This window comes from Pituophis catenifer, unplaced genomic scaffold (assembly GCF_029215685.1).
Source record: "Pituophis catenifer annectens isolate HBS135680 unplaced genomic scaffold, rPitCat1.0.hap2 SCAF_3, whole genome shotgun sequence".
Taxonomy (NCBI): domain Eukaryota; kingdom Metazoa; phylum Chordata; class Lepidosauria; order Squamata; family Colubridae; genus Pituophis; species Pituophis catenifer.
Genome location: NW_027256883.1, coordinates 166,813,281 through 166,832,145, shown reverse-complemented (window position 1 = coordinate 166,832,145; position 18,865 = coordinate 166,813,281). Strand labels below are relative to the sequence as shown.

The window sequence follows — 18,865 nt, the reverse complement described above, 5'->3', positions numbered from 1 at the left end:
CTTTACTAGTCCTCCTCGCCTACCGCCGCTGCCTCAACCCGGCCGGCGCGTCCTTCCGGGGCGGGGCCAGAAAGGCCACGCCTCCCGGCTGAGCCTCGTCAAGCCCCGGTCCGGCTAATGAAGCCGAGATAGGCAGAGAGGTCGGTCGCGCTCTTTGGCGGCTGTCTCTTAACAGCGAGTAGCGCTTGCGGAGATGTGGTAAAACACGGTAAAGGGGGACGGCCGGCGATTGCAGTTCCGTAAGCATTCGCGACATTTTGGCCACTCTAAGGGGGGAAAAGGATCTACTCGAATAAGCACAAAAGGTCGTTCCCAACAAAAGAACATTTTCAAAGAAAAAAAAAAAGGCAACTCTTCGTCCTTTAAGAATAAGGAGCTGGGAATTGCCAGTGAAGATGTTTAGCTGATGACTGTTCTCAAGTAACTGAGTTCACCTATGCAAAGTTTGTAGAGAAACGCGCCGCGATACACACGCTAGATATTTCGCTGCGTCTGGATATATTGAGAACAACCGAGCAACAGTTTTCGACTTTGCTCACCAAGGTCAGGTAAGTCACAGAACATTTATCAACATATTTTTAGTGCAATAAACAAAGGCTCATGCCCACTGAGTCCCATTAGAAGGTGGAGCATTTCATGTAATCTCATGGCCAGAAGTTATTCTAGTCCAGATAGTTTAGTTATTTTCAAGCTCATTTCTTTGAAATCCAATTTCTAGTAGCAATTCATTATATGAAACGAAAACAAATCGACCAAATGAACTTCAAGCTCCTGAGTACATCAGCAAATCTGGGAGATGAAAAAAGTAATGTAAAAATTGGAAAATCGGTTGGATGGAGTGAAAGGCAGAACAGACACTGTCAGAATGCCCATTTAAGATTAATAGTCCAGAAATGTCATGTGTTACTGAAAACTCAGATCAATATTTAAAAGTCAATCCTTTCAATATTGAATATTAATATTGATTAGGACAAATATGGGTAGTTGAAATTAGGCTTGAAGATATTGTACTAAAAGTGCTTTAGTCACAAATGGATGGAAGGAAGGAGACAGCAGGTAGATCTGTTGAAATTGAAGAAATCTTTATTCCTACCCAGCTATTTTTATCAGTAATAGAGATTTGCCATGTATGCAAAATATGTTAAATCCAACCTAGTCACAGTCGGTACAGTTAGTTAAAGGTTCAGTGTTTTATGTGAATGCAGAATATTGGATTAATTTAATTCAGATTAATTTGGGTAAGTATGACAAACTGACATGTTCATTGGGAAATGGGGACTCAGTAAATTATTTACAATGTTTGCATGTCATCAATACTTACTAAAAAAAATCACCACACTGATTGCATGTAAAACAGTTTTTGCCTGGGTTTAACTTGCTTTCCAACTGCTGTTATTCAAAATGCACATTTGAAATTCACTTCCATTACAAATAGGCTTTAAAAGAAGCATAGCTGAACTGAGGAAACTACTTCAAACATAATTGCAACTTGGGAAAAGAGAAGTTTGTTATTAAATTTCAGACCTCTGCAACATCTCTCAAAAACACCTCCCATTTAGCAACAAAACTCAATTATCATAAAATACCTGATCATATTCATATCCTTAATACCAAAACAAGCCATTACTGCATAACATAGTGGGTTGATTCACATAATAAGCTAAGACATAATGGTTTTATCACAGCAGCTTTGCAGTGCTTTCCTCACATTTCAGAATGTGGGACTGAATGTGCCCTTAATGCATGCCTAAAACAGAGCCATGTGCTACTGCTGTCCAGACAGCTCCATCAGTCAATACTATAAAAGACTTCTGGTTTTTCCCATCTGAAATTACAGTCATGTTCAATGTCCCCAACCACAGGAAAAAATGTATTGATGCAGTGCATTCTGGGCATTCTGCCATTAATTTTTTTTTTAAATTCAATACAGGATTATCAACTTCATGAATGTAATATGCCTCTCACAGTGAAAAATAACTGAAGTATTTATTAACTTTATGAAAAGTTTTCATAGATGTTGCTATCTAATGCTCAGCCATATTACTGCATCTTGAAATCAGAATCCTAATCTCTGTTAATTTGGAAAACTTCTAAATAGCACCATTTATGAAATTATTTTTTTAGAATCATTTACTTACTAGATTAGTCCTGTCTTAGAAATGCAAGATCAGTTTACCATGTCAATAGCAAGTCTCCCCATGATAAGGCTGTGTGAGCGATCAGAATAGTTGATTAGAAATACTTTCTAGCATTTGCTTTATTTACCAACGGGAATATCAAAGTTGTTGACATGCAAAGCTACATATTACACCTTTTTTAAATGTTCAAGTTGCAGAAATATTGATCTCTCTTCTAAAAGAGATTGATTTCTTCAATCTAAGTTTCAAGACAGTACAGGTAGTTCTTGACTTATAGCAGTTCATTTAGTGACTGTTCAAAGTTACAATGGCACTGGAAATAGTGACTTATGACTATTTTTCACACTTATGACTATTGCAACATCCCCATAGTAACATGATTTACATTTGGATGCTTGACAACTGCTTCACATTTATGACGGTTGCACGTCCCGGAGTCATTTGATCTCCTTTTGCGACCTTCTGATTAGCAAAGTCAATGGGGAAACTAGATTCACTTAACAACTGTATTACTAATTTAAGAACTGCAGTGATTGATGTAACAAATGTGGCAAGAAAAATCATAAAATGGAACAAACTCACTTAACAAATTTCTCATTTAACAACATAAATGTTGGGCTCAATTGTGGTTGTGAGGACTACCTGTACACAATCAAACTAAGTATTTATGCATATTCGGGGAAGGAGGGTGCCATGCAAATTCTCTGGACCTTTGTGGTTATTTTCCTTAATACTGGAAATATAAAGTTGCAGTGCAGGATAGCTGTCTTCCCGGAGATCAGCAATGTAGTATCTAAATCCTGCAAAAGAATAAGTAAGATACAGACACAAAGATGTCTGATCTTCTTGTAGCCACAGCCAAATAACAATGGTGACAGTGCCTAGCAACCAGACAAGATGTAGTGATTTCACAGCAGACATGCGAAGTTGAAGCTGAACCTGGCCATATCAAACCAAAGTTCCTCCTCCAGGCAGTCTTGATTGTCATGAAAGAAAGAAAATACTTTACTTTCACACTGGAATATGTAAACCTGACTTCAGGCTGCGTCAGCAGTGGGTCAGCAGTTAGATGGAGCTGACATTTTGAGGACATATCCTCTGTAGTTAGATATCTTTGTGCCAGAACAAGCAGGATGTGTGTATTATCCCAATGTGTCATGCTTAGTTTTAGTTTAGGCATTGTGGTTTGTCAGAGTTGTGCAGACACAGAATGGTATGAGTTGATAAGAAAAAAAAATTATCCCTAGCAGTAATAAAGCTTTAAGCAACCTATATTTGCATCAATGAATATTATTTTAAAGTCTTATATTTGGAAAGCTTGTGCAAAAAAGAGGGAAGCAATCTAGTATGAGATGATTAAGGAACCCCCAAGTAATATATTCAAACATGGGCAGATGCCTTTTTTAAAGAAGAGCAGATTTTTTTCATTTCGAAATTGGAAATACAGGATGTGTAAAAAGACATTATTACGTTGACTTTCTAAGTTCTTACTAAGAACTTATTATTTTTAATTTCCCTCGTTTGTTTTGAAAGCAATGACCCAAGAGTACTGGAACAATTAATGCAGCCATGAACATAAGAAGGGTCGCAGTACATAATTCTTTTTGTTCATAATTTTCTTGATATTTCAATTTACCTTAAAGCCATTAAAAAAGTCACATGCTTTAGTTTACCTTTTGTGCATAGCTTTTTGAAGAAATAGCAAAACATGGGTTCAGGGGAATGCTTTATTATCCGGGTTTACCCAAAATATTTACCTATTGATTATCATTTTTTTTAACTGTATAAATCAGCTTTGGTGGGGTTCATATAAACGCTACCCCGAAATCCCACCACGTTACCGCATCGCTGCTTAGTGGGTTGTGTGAATAGAGTACTGAGCATTGCATCGATCTTTATTCCAACTTAAACGCATAGTTTGCATTCGTAATTTTGGAATTCCTTGTCCTAGTTTACCTTTCGTTTTGTTTGGTATATATTGCTGCTGGATACTAAAGCAACAAAAGGACTCAATTTTGCATTGTTTTAGACCGCTACGACGTCGCCTGGGATCCGCGAATTGAACCTCGCCCGCAAGGCTCGGTTCTCCAACAGCAGCGACAAAAGTCCGCAATACTAGTTTCGCCTACTGGGGGCGTGGTACGTTCTCATGGAAACAAGGCGTCCCGTGCCGCCCTAATACGTCATCAAGGCGCGACACGCGTCAATCCTGTTTAGTATGGCTGAGGCTGTGGAGTCTGGTAAAGAGGATGGTCTTCTGCCCGTTGTGTCTTCCCCCTCTTCCGTCGAGTCTTCCGTCGTTGCTATAGAAGTGGCGGAACGCCAGGAGAAAGAACCGGCCGACATCAAAGAGGAAGTACAGATTGTAGAGGTGAGGAGGGAAAAGCTGGCAACGCAATTTGCAGAAACGGGGCTTCGCTTTCCATGCTGATCCATCAGAGTGATTGCTGCCCCGAAGTAACGGGGATTTTCCTCGCCCGCTATTTCCTTGGAGTTCCGTATTTAACTAAAACTAGAAGCTCGTGATCCCTTTTAGACGTTTTTCCTTCGCAATGACGGAGCTTCTAATGTACTGCCTTCACTGGAAAGTGTATACGCTGACATACGTTGACAGAAAGATCTGTCTTGAAAATAGCCCATACTGAACTGTGCAGTCAAGCATCAGCACAGTAAATGTTTTCAGATGTCTATGATCATTTTTATATCGTAAAATATGTTATACAATTTGCCACATTTCAATTCCACTGAGTTACAGGCCCCAGATTTTGTACGCATTCTGTAAGTTAGACCATTTAAGATAGCTTGGTTCAAAAACAGTTGCCCTATGATGCACCATTTCCAGGTTTTGGGCACATTCTGTAAGCTAGCCCAAAGTAATTTACTTTGGTTCGAAAATTGTTGCCCACTGTTTCACCCAGTTAAAGGTTACAGGAATTGGAGTTTTAGTGATATATAGATAGTAGATAGGTACTGTTTTCTGGTGAATTTTGTTTACCTTTTAGACTATTGTGTGTGTATCTACACAGTCATAATTTTTTAGATCCTGGAAACTCATTTCCTTATTTGGATTCTTGTGGTAAATAATGAATACAAAACGTTAGAGCATTTTTTTGCACACCCAAATATTAAGTGTTGCTGGGTGTTTTTTGAGTTGCTCATTTTTCTTTTAACCTATGTTTAACACGATATACTTTAAAAAAGGTAATGCAAAGCATGACATTGTAAAAGACTGATCAGCTCAAGATTTTTCAGTAACATATATAGGAAGAGAGTAAAACATGAAAAATGATAACTGAGTATTCATTTTATTTGTTTAGCCACTATACTTCTCTTACTATGATTCTAGAATAAAATCAAGTACTGTATCCACCAATTTATTTTCATCAGATTTTTCACTCCCCCTCATTGTTTGAATTATAACTGATAAGCATAGTTTACAAATATATGAATTATCATAATTGAAGAGGCTAGGAATAATAGTTAAATATTCAAAAGCTTGCTTTATCAAATTGCAGACCTTTATGTTATGTATCATGCAGGTAGTATTATTATGGAAAGATTACAAAAACTAGGTGTTCAACAGCTATACTTTATAAGTACAACTATTGGATGCTTAAAATTAAAAAAGTTTGAAAGCATCCAGGAAGTGGTGTCAAGCCACTTTTGCTTTGCTGTATGAACATCAATTAACTAGGAGTTGAGCTTGACTCAGAAAAAGGCTTGTTTTTTTTGTAAACATAATTGAGTTATAATCAATTTTCTGCCTAGATTAAATGCAAAGAAGCATGTGAATTGATCCCTGGAGAGTTAGAGGACTCTACATCACAATCTATTGCAGCCAAGAAAATAAAAATAGAGATAAAGGAGAAAAAAGAGAAAAAAAATAAAGTTGATGAAGATGAGATTCAAAAAATGCAGTGAGTATTTCTCCATCTATATGCTTTTGTTAATGCTAAATGAGTAGATAAAAGGTGTATCTTTCTGTTTTCTCTTTAGGAAGGCAAAAAATGGGTTGTTGTTCTTTTTTTGGTCAGGGAATTCCAGAAATTAAGACTGTCATCTAATGGATACTTTATGGAAACTGTTTAGGGGAACAGGCATTTTGTCATTTTTTTTCTTCCGTTCAATTTTGTATGATTCTCAGGGCTCACCTGTCCTAGATAAATATGAGCCTTAGTGGCTCATTGACTTAATGAGGCTGGAGATGGTCTCTGCTCTAGCAGTTCGAGTGCTAGCATTCTTATGTCAGTGTGAGCTCCTATCCCTTGTCTCATCTTCTGTCCACTAACAGTTCAAAAGCATGTTCTATGTGAGTAGATAGATAGGTACCACATTGGTGGGGAGATGAGTTGCTGCTTTGTGCAGGCAGTCAGATTCCTGCTGGCTCTGAATCTTCCCGGTTGCAACGTCCATTTACAAGGCAGCTCCAAGGAAGGGAGAGGGCCTAGGATGATACTGCAGGAAGAGCTGCCTGTCTTTCTTTCTGGTGCAAAGCCAGCTCGCCCTCTTGTGGTACAGCTTGGGAAGTGTGTGAGCATATCCTACAACAGGGCTGGGAAATTGGCAGCCAATCTACTACTCTGCAGTAGCATTGTGGTCTCCTGACTAATGTAACACCACCATACACTAATAATAATAATAACCTAGACAAGTCCCTTCAGTTTTCTTGCAAAGCTTTTCAGAAGTGGTGTGCCATTGCCTCTTCCTAGAGCTGAGAGAGTGACTAGCCCAAGGTTATTCAGCTACCTTTGTGCCTAAGGTGGGACTATAATTCATAGTCTCTCATTCCTAGCCAGATCCCTAACTACTACACTAAACTGGCTCTCTCAAAAAAGGGATATTCCCTACATTGGCTGGGATTCAAACCCAGGCCTCCCACATGGCAGGCAAGAATTCTTCCACTGAACTATCAGCGCAAAGTTGGTTTTATTTTTTGGGTCAATGACTTATAGTAATTATGACCTGGCATTAGGATGTACTTTCCCCTTTGAACTATTTTTATTAATCTGCATATGTGCATTTTTCCTTTCCAAAAAGAAAAGATTTTGCAGAGTGAATTACTTTACAACTTCATCACTTAGTTGGGAAACTCCAGTTCCAATTGGAGTCATAATTCAAGGACTATCATTATTATTTATAATATGTTGCAGTAATTATTCTATAGATGCATCATTTTTTATTTTTAATATGGTAAAAATAAATACAACATGTACAAAAGAAGGCTCTTTGGGGGTTGTCCATAATTTTTAAAAGTGAGAAGCATGTTTAAGAAGCACTGCAATAGGATATATTTTTGCTTTTTTTTTCTTTCTATTTTCCCCTGAAACCCAATGGTTACCTGTGTATGGGACCTTCTAGACATTGGGGGAAGTTGTACTGAAAGGCTTCTAGGCTAGAAAAAATAGGCAAAGTCACCCTCCTTTAACTAGAATGTTTAGAGCAAAATTCAGGAAATGCCACTACTAAAATAAAAATGCTAGATTTAACTCGGTGTTTATTGATAGAATGTTATACAATCTCACTAACTTTCTCACTCTGTAATTTTAAATAAGCGCTGTAATTATTGTTTGCCGCAGAATTCTGGTTTCCTCTTTTTCTGAAGAGCAGCTAAATCGATATGAGATGTATCGACGATCAGCTTTCCCTAAGGCTGCTATTAAACGGGTAAGATTGATTTATTGCATGTATATTTATTTATTTGTTTGGTTATTTATAACAACCAAACTCAAAGAGCCCCAGAGACCCCTGTTATTTATCACATTTAGAAACCGCCCATTTCCCTCACAGATTTGTTGATGTCTATTGATTATTGTGCATGAGTAACTTGTCTCACTATCAATTTACCATAAAATTTTGTGCTGACACTGAGGTAGGAAACTCACATGTGTCCCTGGAATTATCTCTGCAACCTTCCAGCACCTTAAGTTTGAGCTGTTGAAAATAGTTGCCTTTTTTCACTTTTCAATGTGAAATGCTGGACTTTCCTTTTAAAAATTAAAGTGGGAACTGGAGATAGTTTCTTCCATTTCTGTTCTTAAAGCCATCAATTTCAATGTTCAGAGTTGGGCTGTGGGGGAGTCAATGGATTTTAAGGACTTAAGTATTTATTTTATTTATTTATTTATTATATTTCTATACCGCCTTTCTCCCATAGGACTCAAGGCGGTGTACAGTCAAGAAAAATATAGATACACAAACATCATAAAATTTCTAATTAAAATTATTATTATAACATAGTTTGGCCCAATTAAATAGAACCTAAAATTAGATAACATTTTAAAAACATTCACATATTCATATGTTTAGCCCCGCCTGTTGGAACATCAGGGTTTTGAGGGCACGGCGGAAAGCACGGAGATCAGGGATATTTCGTATCTCAGGGGGCAGTTCATTCCAAAGGGTTGGAGCCCTCACAGAGAAGGCCCTCCCCCTGGGGGTCACCAGTCAGCATAATTTGACTGACGGTACCCTGACTAGTCCCTCCCTGTGAGAACGAACTGGTCGGTGGGAGGCTATTGGTGGCAAAAGACAGTCTCGTAGGTACCCAGGTCCTAAGCCATGGAGCGTTTTAAAGGTGATAACTCCGGAAGACCACCGGGAGCCAGTGCCGCTCGCGTAGGAGAGGTGTTACATGGGCGCAACGAGCTGCGCCCATAATCACCCGTGCGGCTACATTCTGGACCAGTTGGAGCCTCCAGGTGCTTTTCAAGGGGAGCCCCATGTAGAGAGCATTACAGTAGTCCATACGGGAGGTGACTAGGGCATGAGTGACCGTGCGCAAGGCGTCCCGATCCAGAAAGGGATGCAACTGGCGGATCAGGCGAACCTGATAAAAGGCACCCCTGGCCACGGCTGTCAAATGATCTTCTAAAGATAGCCGTGAATCTAGGAGGACACCCAAATTGCAGGCCCTCTCTGTGGGGAGCAAGATCTCATCCCCCATTGTCAGCGATGGTACCAGCTGACTATACTGGGACGCCGGAAGCCACAGCCACTCGGTCTTGGAGGGGTTGAGTCTGAGCTTGTTTCTCCCCATCCAGATCCGCACGGCCTCCAGGCAACGGGACATCACAGCAAGGGCATCATTGGGGTGGTCTGGGGTGAAGATATATAGCTGTGTGTCATCAGCATACTGATGAACACTCACCCCGAAACCATGGATGATCTCGCCTAGCGGTTTTACATAAATGTTGAACAGAAGGGGTGAGAGGAGGAGCGGGTTTGCTTTCAAAAGCTTTCTGTTCCCATTCTCACTCTCAAATCTCAGAAAACATTAAAAGGTGTTATCCTTTCCAGCGATTTCGCTATCCATGGGCTGTTACCTCTGGCTTCTGGATGATAGGGGAAATGAGTTACACCCTATTATACACAGTAGTGTTCAGGATTGGAAGTAAAAGAAATATCTAAAAAAATTGGATTCTCTGGAATTGCTTCCTCCTTTTTCAGCTGATCCAGTCAATTACTGGAACCTCTGTGTCTCAGAACGTTGTTATTGCCATGTCAGGAATTTCTAAAGTCTTTGTTGGAGAAGTAGTTGAAGAGGGTAAGTATAAGAATAATCTAGTTCTTAACTGTTTTAGCTTCCATTAACTGAAGACATACCTTGCTAATTACTGCAATCTAGCTATTCTTTCATGTATATATTTTATTTAGCTTTTAGTAATCCATCTTGTAAATAGTTGTGTGGTAAAAATGTCTTCCGGATGTTGTGTTATAGCTATATCGATGTCAGAAAACCAGAACATCAAGTTTTGCCTATTGCTATTGTATGCAGCATTTTACTCCTAAATATTCCCTAGTATGTATATTGCTACTAATACATAACAGGTCAGTATTTTTAAGAGAAACATAATTGTTAAATCAAGGCAAACAAATATCAGCTGTATATTTGCTTGGTTTTTTTAGTTGGCAAAGGGGAAACTTAAGTGTAAATGAATAAAATTGGTGTTCAGATAATTTTTCTTATGTAATAACAGTAATACAATATACCTACAAATGCTTTCACTTATTTTCCACCCATTGCTTACGATCAGAAAAAATTTCCTTTACTATTTTACAAAAGAGTGTGTATAAATATGGAGTATGTTGTGCAGCAGAAACAACTAATTTTGTTAATTTTCACAGGCTTTCTATTAAGAGTTTGGAACATTAAGAGGCCGGTGCAGTGTTTAAAGTGCTTTTGACTAGAAACAGTTCTAATCCTCCCTTGGGCATTAAATTGACTGAATGGGTTAGTCACTTTTTCATAGCCTAACCCCTCTCCTAGGTTAGTTGTGAGGCAAACAGAAGGCAGAAGCATTATGTACATTGCACTGAACTGCACAAAATAAGCAGGGTATAGAAAAAGTAATTATTCTGTAGATGCACGGTAACTGCTTTTGCTAAAATACATGTAGAAATATGGATTTTGCTATCACATCTACACAGCTCTAATCCAGTGACTTGGCAGCTAGCATAACAGATTTACTTTTGTCTTGCACAGCGTTAGATGTATGTGAAAAGTGGGGAGAATCGCCACCTCTGCAACCCAAGCATTTGCGTGAAGCAGTCAGACGACTGAAATCACGAGGACAGATTCCAAATTCCAAATATAAAAAAATTCTTTATCACTGAAGAGGAAGCGAAAAAAAGTATCTTAAATGGACTGGAGATGTTTTCATTGAAATGAAAAAGACTTTGGAGAGTATGTTCAGCTTACTTAAAACCGTCAAGTTCTACAAAATTAAGGTGTTCCTTGTGCAATAATTCTGAGTGGGTAATGATAAGACTATATTGCAGGTATATTGTGCTAGATATAAAACATTTTCTTAAGTAGGCAAAATAAGAAATATTGATGTAATAAGATTACAGGGAACTTCTGAAACATGGTTTCTTTTAAAAGGAAATAAAAAGTTTTAAAAATGTGTTATGGGTAGTCCTTGGATAATGGCCAATCGGTAAATATTTGAATTTACTACGCTGCTGAAAAAATGAACTTACAACCAGCATTGCATTTATGACCTTCACAATGTCCCTATCATCATGGAATCAAAATTTGGATGCTTGGTGACCAGCTCACATTTATAACCATCGTTGCTTCCCAAGGTCACCTTCTCTTGCCTTGTGTGAACAGCCTCTGCTTCAGTTCTCCTCACTTGCCTATCTCCCCCCCCCATCTCTTTCCTTTCGGCTGCCTTACACACCATGCCCAAGATGAAGACTTCACTATACTTCACTGTCCCCACCCCCAGCTCATCTGGGTCTTGTTTGCTCCCCTCCCCTGGGCTTGCTGGCCTCAAGCCCCACTGTACAGGGGCTCAGAGAGCACTGGGCTCAACTCTGCCCTTTTGCTTACCCTGCACTGCATGGCCAAGATAAAGATGCTGCTGATTCTGCCATTGCCCTTTGCTGCTACCCCATCTCTGGTGCTATAGGCTTGAAGCCAGCCAGCCCAGGGGAGAGGAGAGGAAGATGATGGGTAACAAAGGGTGGCAGAATATAACATCACCCTCACCTGCAAGGTGAGGCAGAGAAGGGGAAGAGAGAGACAGGTGGGAGGAGCTTGAACAGAACAACTGGCTTCTGGCTGAGTGATCCCCTGAAAGTGGCTTTTGAAGAATCAAGGCTTGGGGCTGGCAGGGACCAAGCTGGGAATGGATCATGGTGGGAGCTTGACGAGATGTGATCACTATTTGCGACCTTCCCATCTCACTTCTGAGAAGCAAAGTCAATGGAGAAGCTGGCAGGAGGACACAAGTCATAGTCACATACCTTTGCTTAACTGCTGCCAGGACTGCCGTTGTTAAGCAGCACCATCATGTGATGCTTTGCTTAATTACTTCTTTGCATAGCAAAAGAAATTCTAGTCCCAATAAAGGTCGTTACCTGAGGACTATTGGTATTGCAGGTATCATTACATCTGTTGACAACTATATCCAGCACAGTAATCATAAGTTATTTTTCTTCTTAATCCTAATGTTTAAATTTGCATTGATCTCTCAGTTTAAACAAATAAGAGAATTTGAGAGAATATAGCAAGGTCAAGGAAACATGTGCCCTATACTTGTAAAGAATTACCCAAAACCATGGTTGTGCATCATAAAGCTAATCTTAAACTTTTAAAACTTGCCATTTTAATAAGGCCCTTAAGTGTTTGTGACAAGTTCAGAAATGTTCACAATGTATATTATTAATTGCAATTATCAATACAAATAAATTAATATAAATAAAATCTTAGAAACCTAAGCCTGAGAAATAAATCAGTGGAAATAGAAGTTAAGCATTTTAATACATAATGTTTAAAAAGGGTTCATAGAACCAGTATAGTCAAGAGGAAACTATATTGTGTGAGAAAGAGATCCAATATACCGAAGGCTTAGATTTCAAGTCAGGCTTGTACCACATATTGTCTATTCCCATATACTCTCCTGTTTGAAATTACAGAAGCAGTTATACAGACTTAGAGTTTTAAAATTAATTTTTTGATATGACATCATATAAAGAGTTTTGTTTTTCACATTTACATATAAATACAGCACTGAACAAAGGAAAACATTTTCAAAAATGAAACCAAGCTAAAATACTTTTGTAGTCACATATCAGCTTCAGTGGTTTTCCTCTTAATACTCATGTTATGTTTAGATAAATAATTGTTCTCAGTGTAGCGGAAGCATCTGAGGCATTCATGCCATAACAGGCTAATAAGCTGTAGTTTCTACTAACTGAAACAAGCATACTACACCAAATTATTTGCCACAGTATACTGTTTCTACATTTTGCCTTATTTTAAACCAAATTTATATTGGAAGACATGATAAAATTATTTTAGTCAAAAATGCAAAATATACAGTATTATAAATACACTAATTTTTGTATCCTGCATTTCTAAATGAAAAGGTTACTTTAAGTGAACAGAATGTGTATCGCACCAAATATAAATGTTCATACTTGCCTCATTTTTAACTCAAAAGAGAATTAGGTGCACATATAGTTGTTTAAATAAATCATCAACATATTTGGGCAATTATTCAACAATTAGATTTCGAGAAAAAAATGTCTTCACATAGCACCGTTCACTAACAACCTTCCTGTCAAAGTTGACAGATCGACATAGTTAAACTTAATGTGTTATTTTGGTGTGTCGTATCAGCAGTTTCATATAGTCATAGACTTCAATTCATCAGAAAAAATAAGCATATACATCTGCAAAAGCACACTACTCTTTGGATAAAGAGTGCTTTTGCAAGTATATTAAAGAAGGCCTGTCCCATTAGGGCATTATCCAATATGGAGAGACAGAATAATGTTTACTCCAGTGCATAGCCTGGGTTTGTTTAGAATATTGTAACAGATATAACTTAGGAAAAGTGTAGAAGCAACAACTGTTCCTTACATAGCAAACAGGCAAAATTCAGAATACATGCAATCTTATAAGCAAAAATCATTGCCATTAAATTAAAGAAACTGACAGAAGCACAGCACAGCTGCAAAACTTCCTAGACTTCAGCAATTCTACAAATAACCCCAAAGGCTAACGAATTATTTGAAGCAGCAGCTTTTTTTAAAAAACGTTCTTTATAATTCACATGGTGAAGATGAGATCATGACTGCTGTATCGCAATCAAGGCAGAAAAGCAGAAATTCGACAAAAAGATAACTCTGTAACAGGTGGGTGCTTCAACTAAGAACTAGCTACTAGTCAAAGATTAGCTTGTAGTGCATAAACTAAATTTAGCATTTTATTATAAACAAATTGGATAATATCAGGCAAACAGCTGTTTACTGAAGCTCATTATCCACATCATGTTACATTTTTTTAAAAAACAAAATGCCATCTATAAAGGACATTATATAATAACTGCACTCTGACCCATTATGGTATATTGTTTTGATAAGATGTTGCTTGAAAAAAAATCCTATAAAAATTCACAATCCCTTGCTATATTATGTTTCAAGATTTAACTGCGTACAGATGCCAGAGCTTCAAAATAAGTCAGTCTGTTTTCTTGCTCTCCCTCTCTTATTTTGTTATTAGTCAATTAAGTATTCTGGACAACTTAAAAGCTTGCACATATTTTTGTGAATTTTGAGCTGGCTTAGTAAAAGTACCCATCAATTCTAAGGTCAGTAGTCCATTCTATTCTAATTCTATTCACACAGCCCATTAGAGTTGCCATTGGTTTTTGTGTACGTTGCAGCTTTTAAAATGCCTATAGCACGTTCCCATTCTTGGATTCATATGTGTACAGCAGTATAAACTTTGTTCAATTTGATATTACCAACTCATACTAATTAATTTCTATTATCCTTCATGCCTTGATCTAAAAAAAAACCTTTGAATATATCTATTTATAAGACTCAGCGTAATATTTTTAAAATCACTCTTTTCTATGTAAGAAGATCAAACTTAAAGTTAAAACTACATTTTAGTGAGAAATGCTGCTAGAACTTGGCCTAGGCCTAATTCTTTCACAAGGATAAATTCAGATTTTGAATTTTACCTTCCCAAATAATCACCAGGAGTTGAATTCAAAACAAAGGAATCTTTGCCTTTGATATGCTTTCAGAATTTGTTCACTTCAGATTCTGCCATTTATCTATTTGATATGCAGCTACAGCAGGTTATAATAAAACTTATATGCATTCTACACATGGTTAAAAATAAGTCATACAAATCTAGATTAAAATCCATGAGAGTTTTCTGTTACAGTTGGTTGCTATGGATAACTTTAATTGAAAATGTTACTGTCTATTATAGATGAATTATTAGCAATTATTTGTTTCTATGTTCTATTTTGGCATAGTTATGGGTACATAACTATTTTGGGAAGCAATATTTAACTTTTCTAACATTTTTTGGATATATCATTCTCCTTTTAGAAACTAACATTGCTATTGTATATTTTAGAGCCAAACTGTTTTTCTTTCATTCCAAGTATCATACAAAAGTGATAGCACAAAAAAAATAAAAAAATCAACGATTCTTCAGCTAAAACAATTTCTAGCAGCATTCCACATTTTGCAGAAAAAGTTTTTGATTCATTATTTACCAAACAAATTCCTTAAATATATGACCTAAAGCAGTGATGGCTAACCTTTTTGCCATCGCATGCCAAAAGCGGGAGTAGCGCGGGGGGTCACGTGCATGCATGCCCACACCCATAATTCAATACCCCCGTGCCCTGACATCCCATGCATGTGCACGCAACCTCCCCGTGCGACCCCCACTTTTGGCACGCAACGGCAAAAAGGTTACCAGTGGGCCTGGTAGGCCCTTTTTCACCTTCCCCAGGCTCCAGAGGCTTTCTTGGAGCCTGGGAAGGGCGAAAATGGCCTTCCCCACCCCACTCCCTGGAGGCCCTCCAGAGGCTGGAAACAACCCATTTCCTGACTTCCTGTGGGCCCAGAAGGCCCGAAAATTAGCTGGCCGGTGCACGCATGCTGTGCAATAGGTTTGCCATCACGGACCTAAAGTGACTTGACAGATCTCATTTCCAAGCCTCTCCAACATTATTATTTAGAGTTATGGAAAATAAAGTTACCTATATTTTCATTAATAAGGACAAAATGTTTAGTCAGGCACTTTCTCATCTAATTATACTCCAAAATGGCTGAAAATCCATTTTAATGAGGAGGTTGACTTTAAGAACAAGGAAGGTTAATGTATCAATACAGCATTAATAGATTACCGTATTATAAAGAAAGGAGATTAGGGAAAATATAATTTCATGAGAAACTGTGGGCCCCCTCAACTCTTCTCTAAGAGCAGTAAGATGATGGATTTTGTATTTTCTGTTCTGGGCACTTTTTTTTCCTGTGCTAGGCCTGTAACTGTATCTCCATTCCAACTCACATTGCTACAGCAGAATTCCCTAATTATGCCTGAGCTAAGCAGAATGTAATTTCTTTGATGTAGGGTGAGCATGTCCCCAACACCTACCTATAAGAAACCGGTCATCGCAAGAAAGATGTTTATCAGCACTGCTTTATGATAACTCAAGTAATCATAATTTTCTTCTCTCACTATTCAACTGACAATAGTGCAACTTTAGCTAAGTACAGTTTTATGTTTTCCAGACACAGCTGGGCTACTAAATCCAGTCTCCCGTTCATCTTATTCCCACGTACTTTCTTACTACATCCGCTTCCATCTCTTGTAATGGCACTCTGCTTCTGTTTTCAAAGTAGCAGCTCTTGAATGAAGATGAACAAATTAACTGCTTTGCTTTTAACAAGTAAACCTTTTCAATGCTGGTAGTAATTTCTGAATGCTCTGAGCATCTCTTGTTCAGGTCTTTGTTGTCAAAGCTGGAAGAGAGGATCATATTTCTTGATTTCCTGCAGCAGACGTAATTTGTCCTGATTGGCTTCTGCAAGAGCTCTCTGAGTATCCTGTAACTCTTTCTCCAAAGTTAATGCTGCGTTCAACTGCAAAATACAAAACAAGGTTGTAAAATGTGGGGTAAACTTGGCCTGGTAAGAGTGTTGGACCTGAATTCAAATTTTATTTAGCCATTAATCATTTTGGGACATTCATGACCTTTGAACCTAACATACCTCAAAAGATTGTTGTGAAGATGAAAAATATTAGTCAGTGAAACACTGTATGCAGCGATATGAGTTAAAGCAAGGGATGAATATAATAAATAAATGAAATTATAACTAGAATAAATTTTCCAGGAAACTACTCACATACTGAAAAATCTAGTTATTTATTGGAAGCCAAGAATTTAATACAGTAACTAATTTCAGCACTTCTTATAAGGGAATATTAAGAGAATGTTATCAGATTTCCAACTGTTAATATTAATCTGAAAAGCAATTCAGTATTTGCTTACCTAGAGAGCAGCAAATTTAGAGGGAGGCAAGCAAAAGCAATAAACCAGCATGAATTAGCATGCCTCACTGAACAAAATAAAGCAGAATTCATGCTTATTGTCTTACAATAAAGAACATAATTTTTATACCACTTAGTGCCTAAGTTTCATAGTGTTAACACATGCAATTAATGCTGCTTTTCCTGCCTGAATGATTTATTTTTTTCTGAAAATAAACTGGAGTTCTCTGAAAGAGGAAAAAGAAGTAACAAATGACAGACCCTAATTCTAAGAGAATTTTTTTTACATTACAGTCGATCAATATAATTAGAGTTGGGATTTATTTTAATGAAGTTACAGATATGCTAATTAGCATATGATCTCTTTATAGTAGTAGGGACTTATTATTTAAACACTAATAAACTGTATTACTGAAGACCATCATATCAATATAATACCATACCATATCATATTGTTTTTCTTTTTTGCCACTATTCCTTATTCCAATCATAGGCACTTTACAGCAATATCTGAATTAATGTATATCCCAATATCATAGCTTTTGATGAAAACCAATTATTAAATATCTTTTTTCAACATCCTGTTTCTAATAACAGTCTTTTAAAAGATCTTCCCCTTCATGGATCACTGCTGTTTAGAAGGCCAGATCCTGAAGATGAAACTCAAATACTTTGGCCACCTAATGAGAAGGAAGGACTCACTGGAGAAGAGCCTAATGCTGGGAAAGATTGAGGGCAAAAGAAGAAGGGGACGACAGAGAACGAGGTGGCTGGATGGAGTCACTGACGCAGTTGGCATGAACTTAAATGGACTCCAGAGGATGGTAGAGGACAGGAAGGTCTGGAGGAATGTTGTCCATGGGGTTGCGATGGGTTGGACACGACGTCACAACTAACAACAACAAAAGGTCTAAGTAAAGAGATATTTTTGCTCTTCCTTTTCCAAAAAATGAAAGGGGGAAGCTGAAGTGAGCGTTTTCAGAAGCACCCTATTTATGGTATTTACAAAGAAGTAAATACCCTTTTCTTTTGTGATTGCAAGCTATTTGGTTAAGAGGCACAATAGGACATACCTCTGGTTCATCATCACTTCCCGCTGAAACTATAGAGATTCTCTGTACTGGAATACGCTGTTTAAGATTTTTCTGGACTGTTTTCTGGGTAGAAGATTCTTCTCTCTCTGCAGCTGGAGGGTAAAGTATAAAACAGTATCTCTGCAATTACACAACAGTAATTCTTCCAGTTTACCATCTCCACTTTTTTAAACTGAGCAACTACCATAAATATAATGGAGTCAGATTGCTGAATGACAATGTTTAAGAGCATTACTGCCTCCCTATATTAGCCACTTGTCCAATGTACTATAGTGCAGCAGTTACAACAAAGGGGAACTGAGACAGATTATAATGGCTTTCGTCAAACTGATATGCTCTACATGTACTACAATCTAAATAACAGTAATTCCAAGACGTAACACATTCCCAATACATAAACAGGGTGCGAGATTTGGTAAAGCTGGATTAGAGATTTCTAGGAAATACAGTATAGTTATATGAACTGCAGCCTCATATAAGTCAGTGTTACTAGAATACTGACCTGTTATAAAGAATATTCCATCATCTTTACAATGAAGAACAATGTGGTCCATGGCTAAAATTATAGGCACAGGACCAGGAGTGGTATGATACACTCGAGGACTGTCATCCTTAAAAAAACAAGAAAATTATCCTTTATTATAAAATAATATATCATTATAAAATATTTTCATTCTAATTATTTAACTTGACTTACGACCACAATTGAGCCCAAAATTTCTGTTGCTAAGAGAGACATTTGTTAAGTGAGTTTTTACGACCTTTCTTCCCCCAGTTGTAAAGTGAATCACAGCAGTTAAGTTAGTAACATGATTATT

General features: G+C 37.6%; 2 protein-coding genes across 3 annotated transcripts in view; one reads left to right on the top strand and one right to left on the bottom strand.

Moving 5' to 3' along the window:
• The first annotated feature begins 100 nt into the window (after positions 1-100).
• Positions 101-11,002, top strand: TAF11 (TATA-box binding protein associated factor 11). 2 transcript variants are annotated; one of them, XM_070939714.1, is made up of 6 exons: positions 101-543; positions 4,168-4,509; positions 5,907-6,055; positions 7,715-7,802; positions 9,585-9,681; positions 10,621-11,002. In XM_070939714.1, the coding sequence occupies exons 2-6, from the start codon at positions 4,357-4,359 to the stop codon at positions 10,749-10,751; spliced, it is 618 nt and encodes a 205-aa protein (XP_070795815.1). In that variant the 5' UTR covers positions 101-543; positions 4,168-4,356; the 3' UTR covers positions 10,752-11,002. The 2 variants fall into 2 exon arrangements, with proteins under 2 accessions (XP_070795815.1, XP_070795813.1); XM_070939712.1 differs by having other exon boundaries at positions 101-548.
• Positions 11,003-15,757: 4,755 nt separating this feature from the next.
• BLTP3A (bridge-like lipid transfer protein family member 3A) overlaps positions 15,758-18,865 on the bottom strand; it is a 57,201-nt gene continuing 54,093 nt past the window's right edge. The window contains exons 19-21 of the mRNA XM_070941501.1: positions 18,550-18,658; positions 18,027-18,139; positions 15,758-16,544 (exon numbers count right to left, since the gene is read on the bottom strand). Coding sequence (XP_070797602.1) covers positions 16,419-16,544; positions 18,027-18,139; positions 18,550-18,658 — 348 coding nt within the window. The 3' untranslated portion in view covers positions 15,758-16,418. The remainder of the gene's footprint in view (positions 16,545-18,026; positions 18,140-18,549; positions 18,659-18,865) is intronic.

What these genes read in the sequence shown, in the direction of transcription:
- TAF11 (XM_070939714.1), top strand. Translation starts at nt 4,357, where the DNA reads ATGGCTGAGGCTGTGGAGTCTGGTAAAGAGGATGGTCTTCTGCCCGTT. An exon ending in AGGAAGTACAGATTGTAGAG is followed by an intron (nt 4,510 to 5,906) that starts GTGAGGAGGGAA and finishes TTTTCTGCCTAG; the next exon opens with ATTAAATGCAAAGAAGCATG. An exon ending in CTAAGGCTGCTATTAAACGG is followed by an intron (nt 7,803 to 9,584) that starts GTAAGATTGATT and finishes CTCCTTTTTCAG; the next exon opens with CTGATCCAGTCAATTACTGG.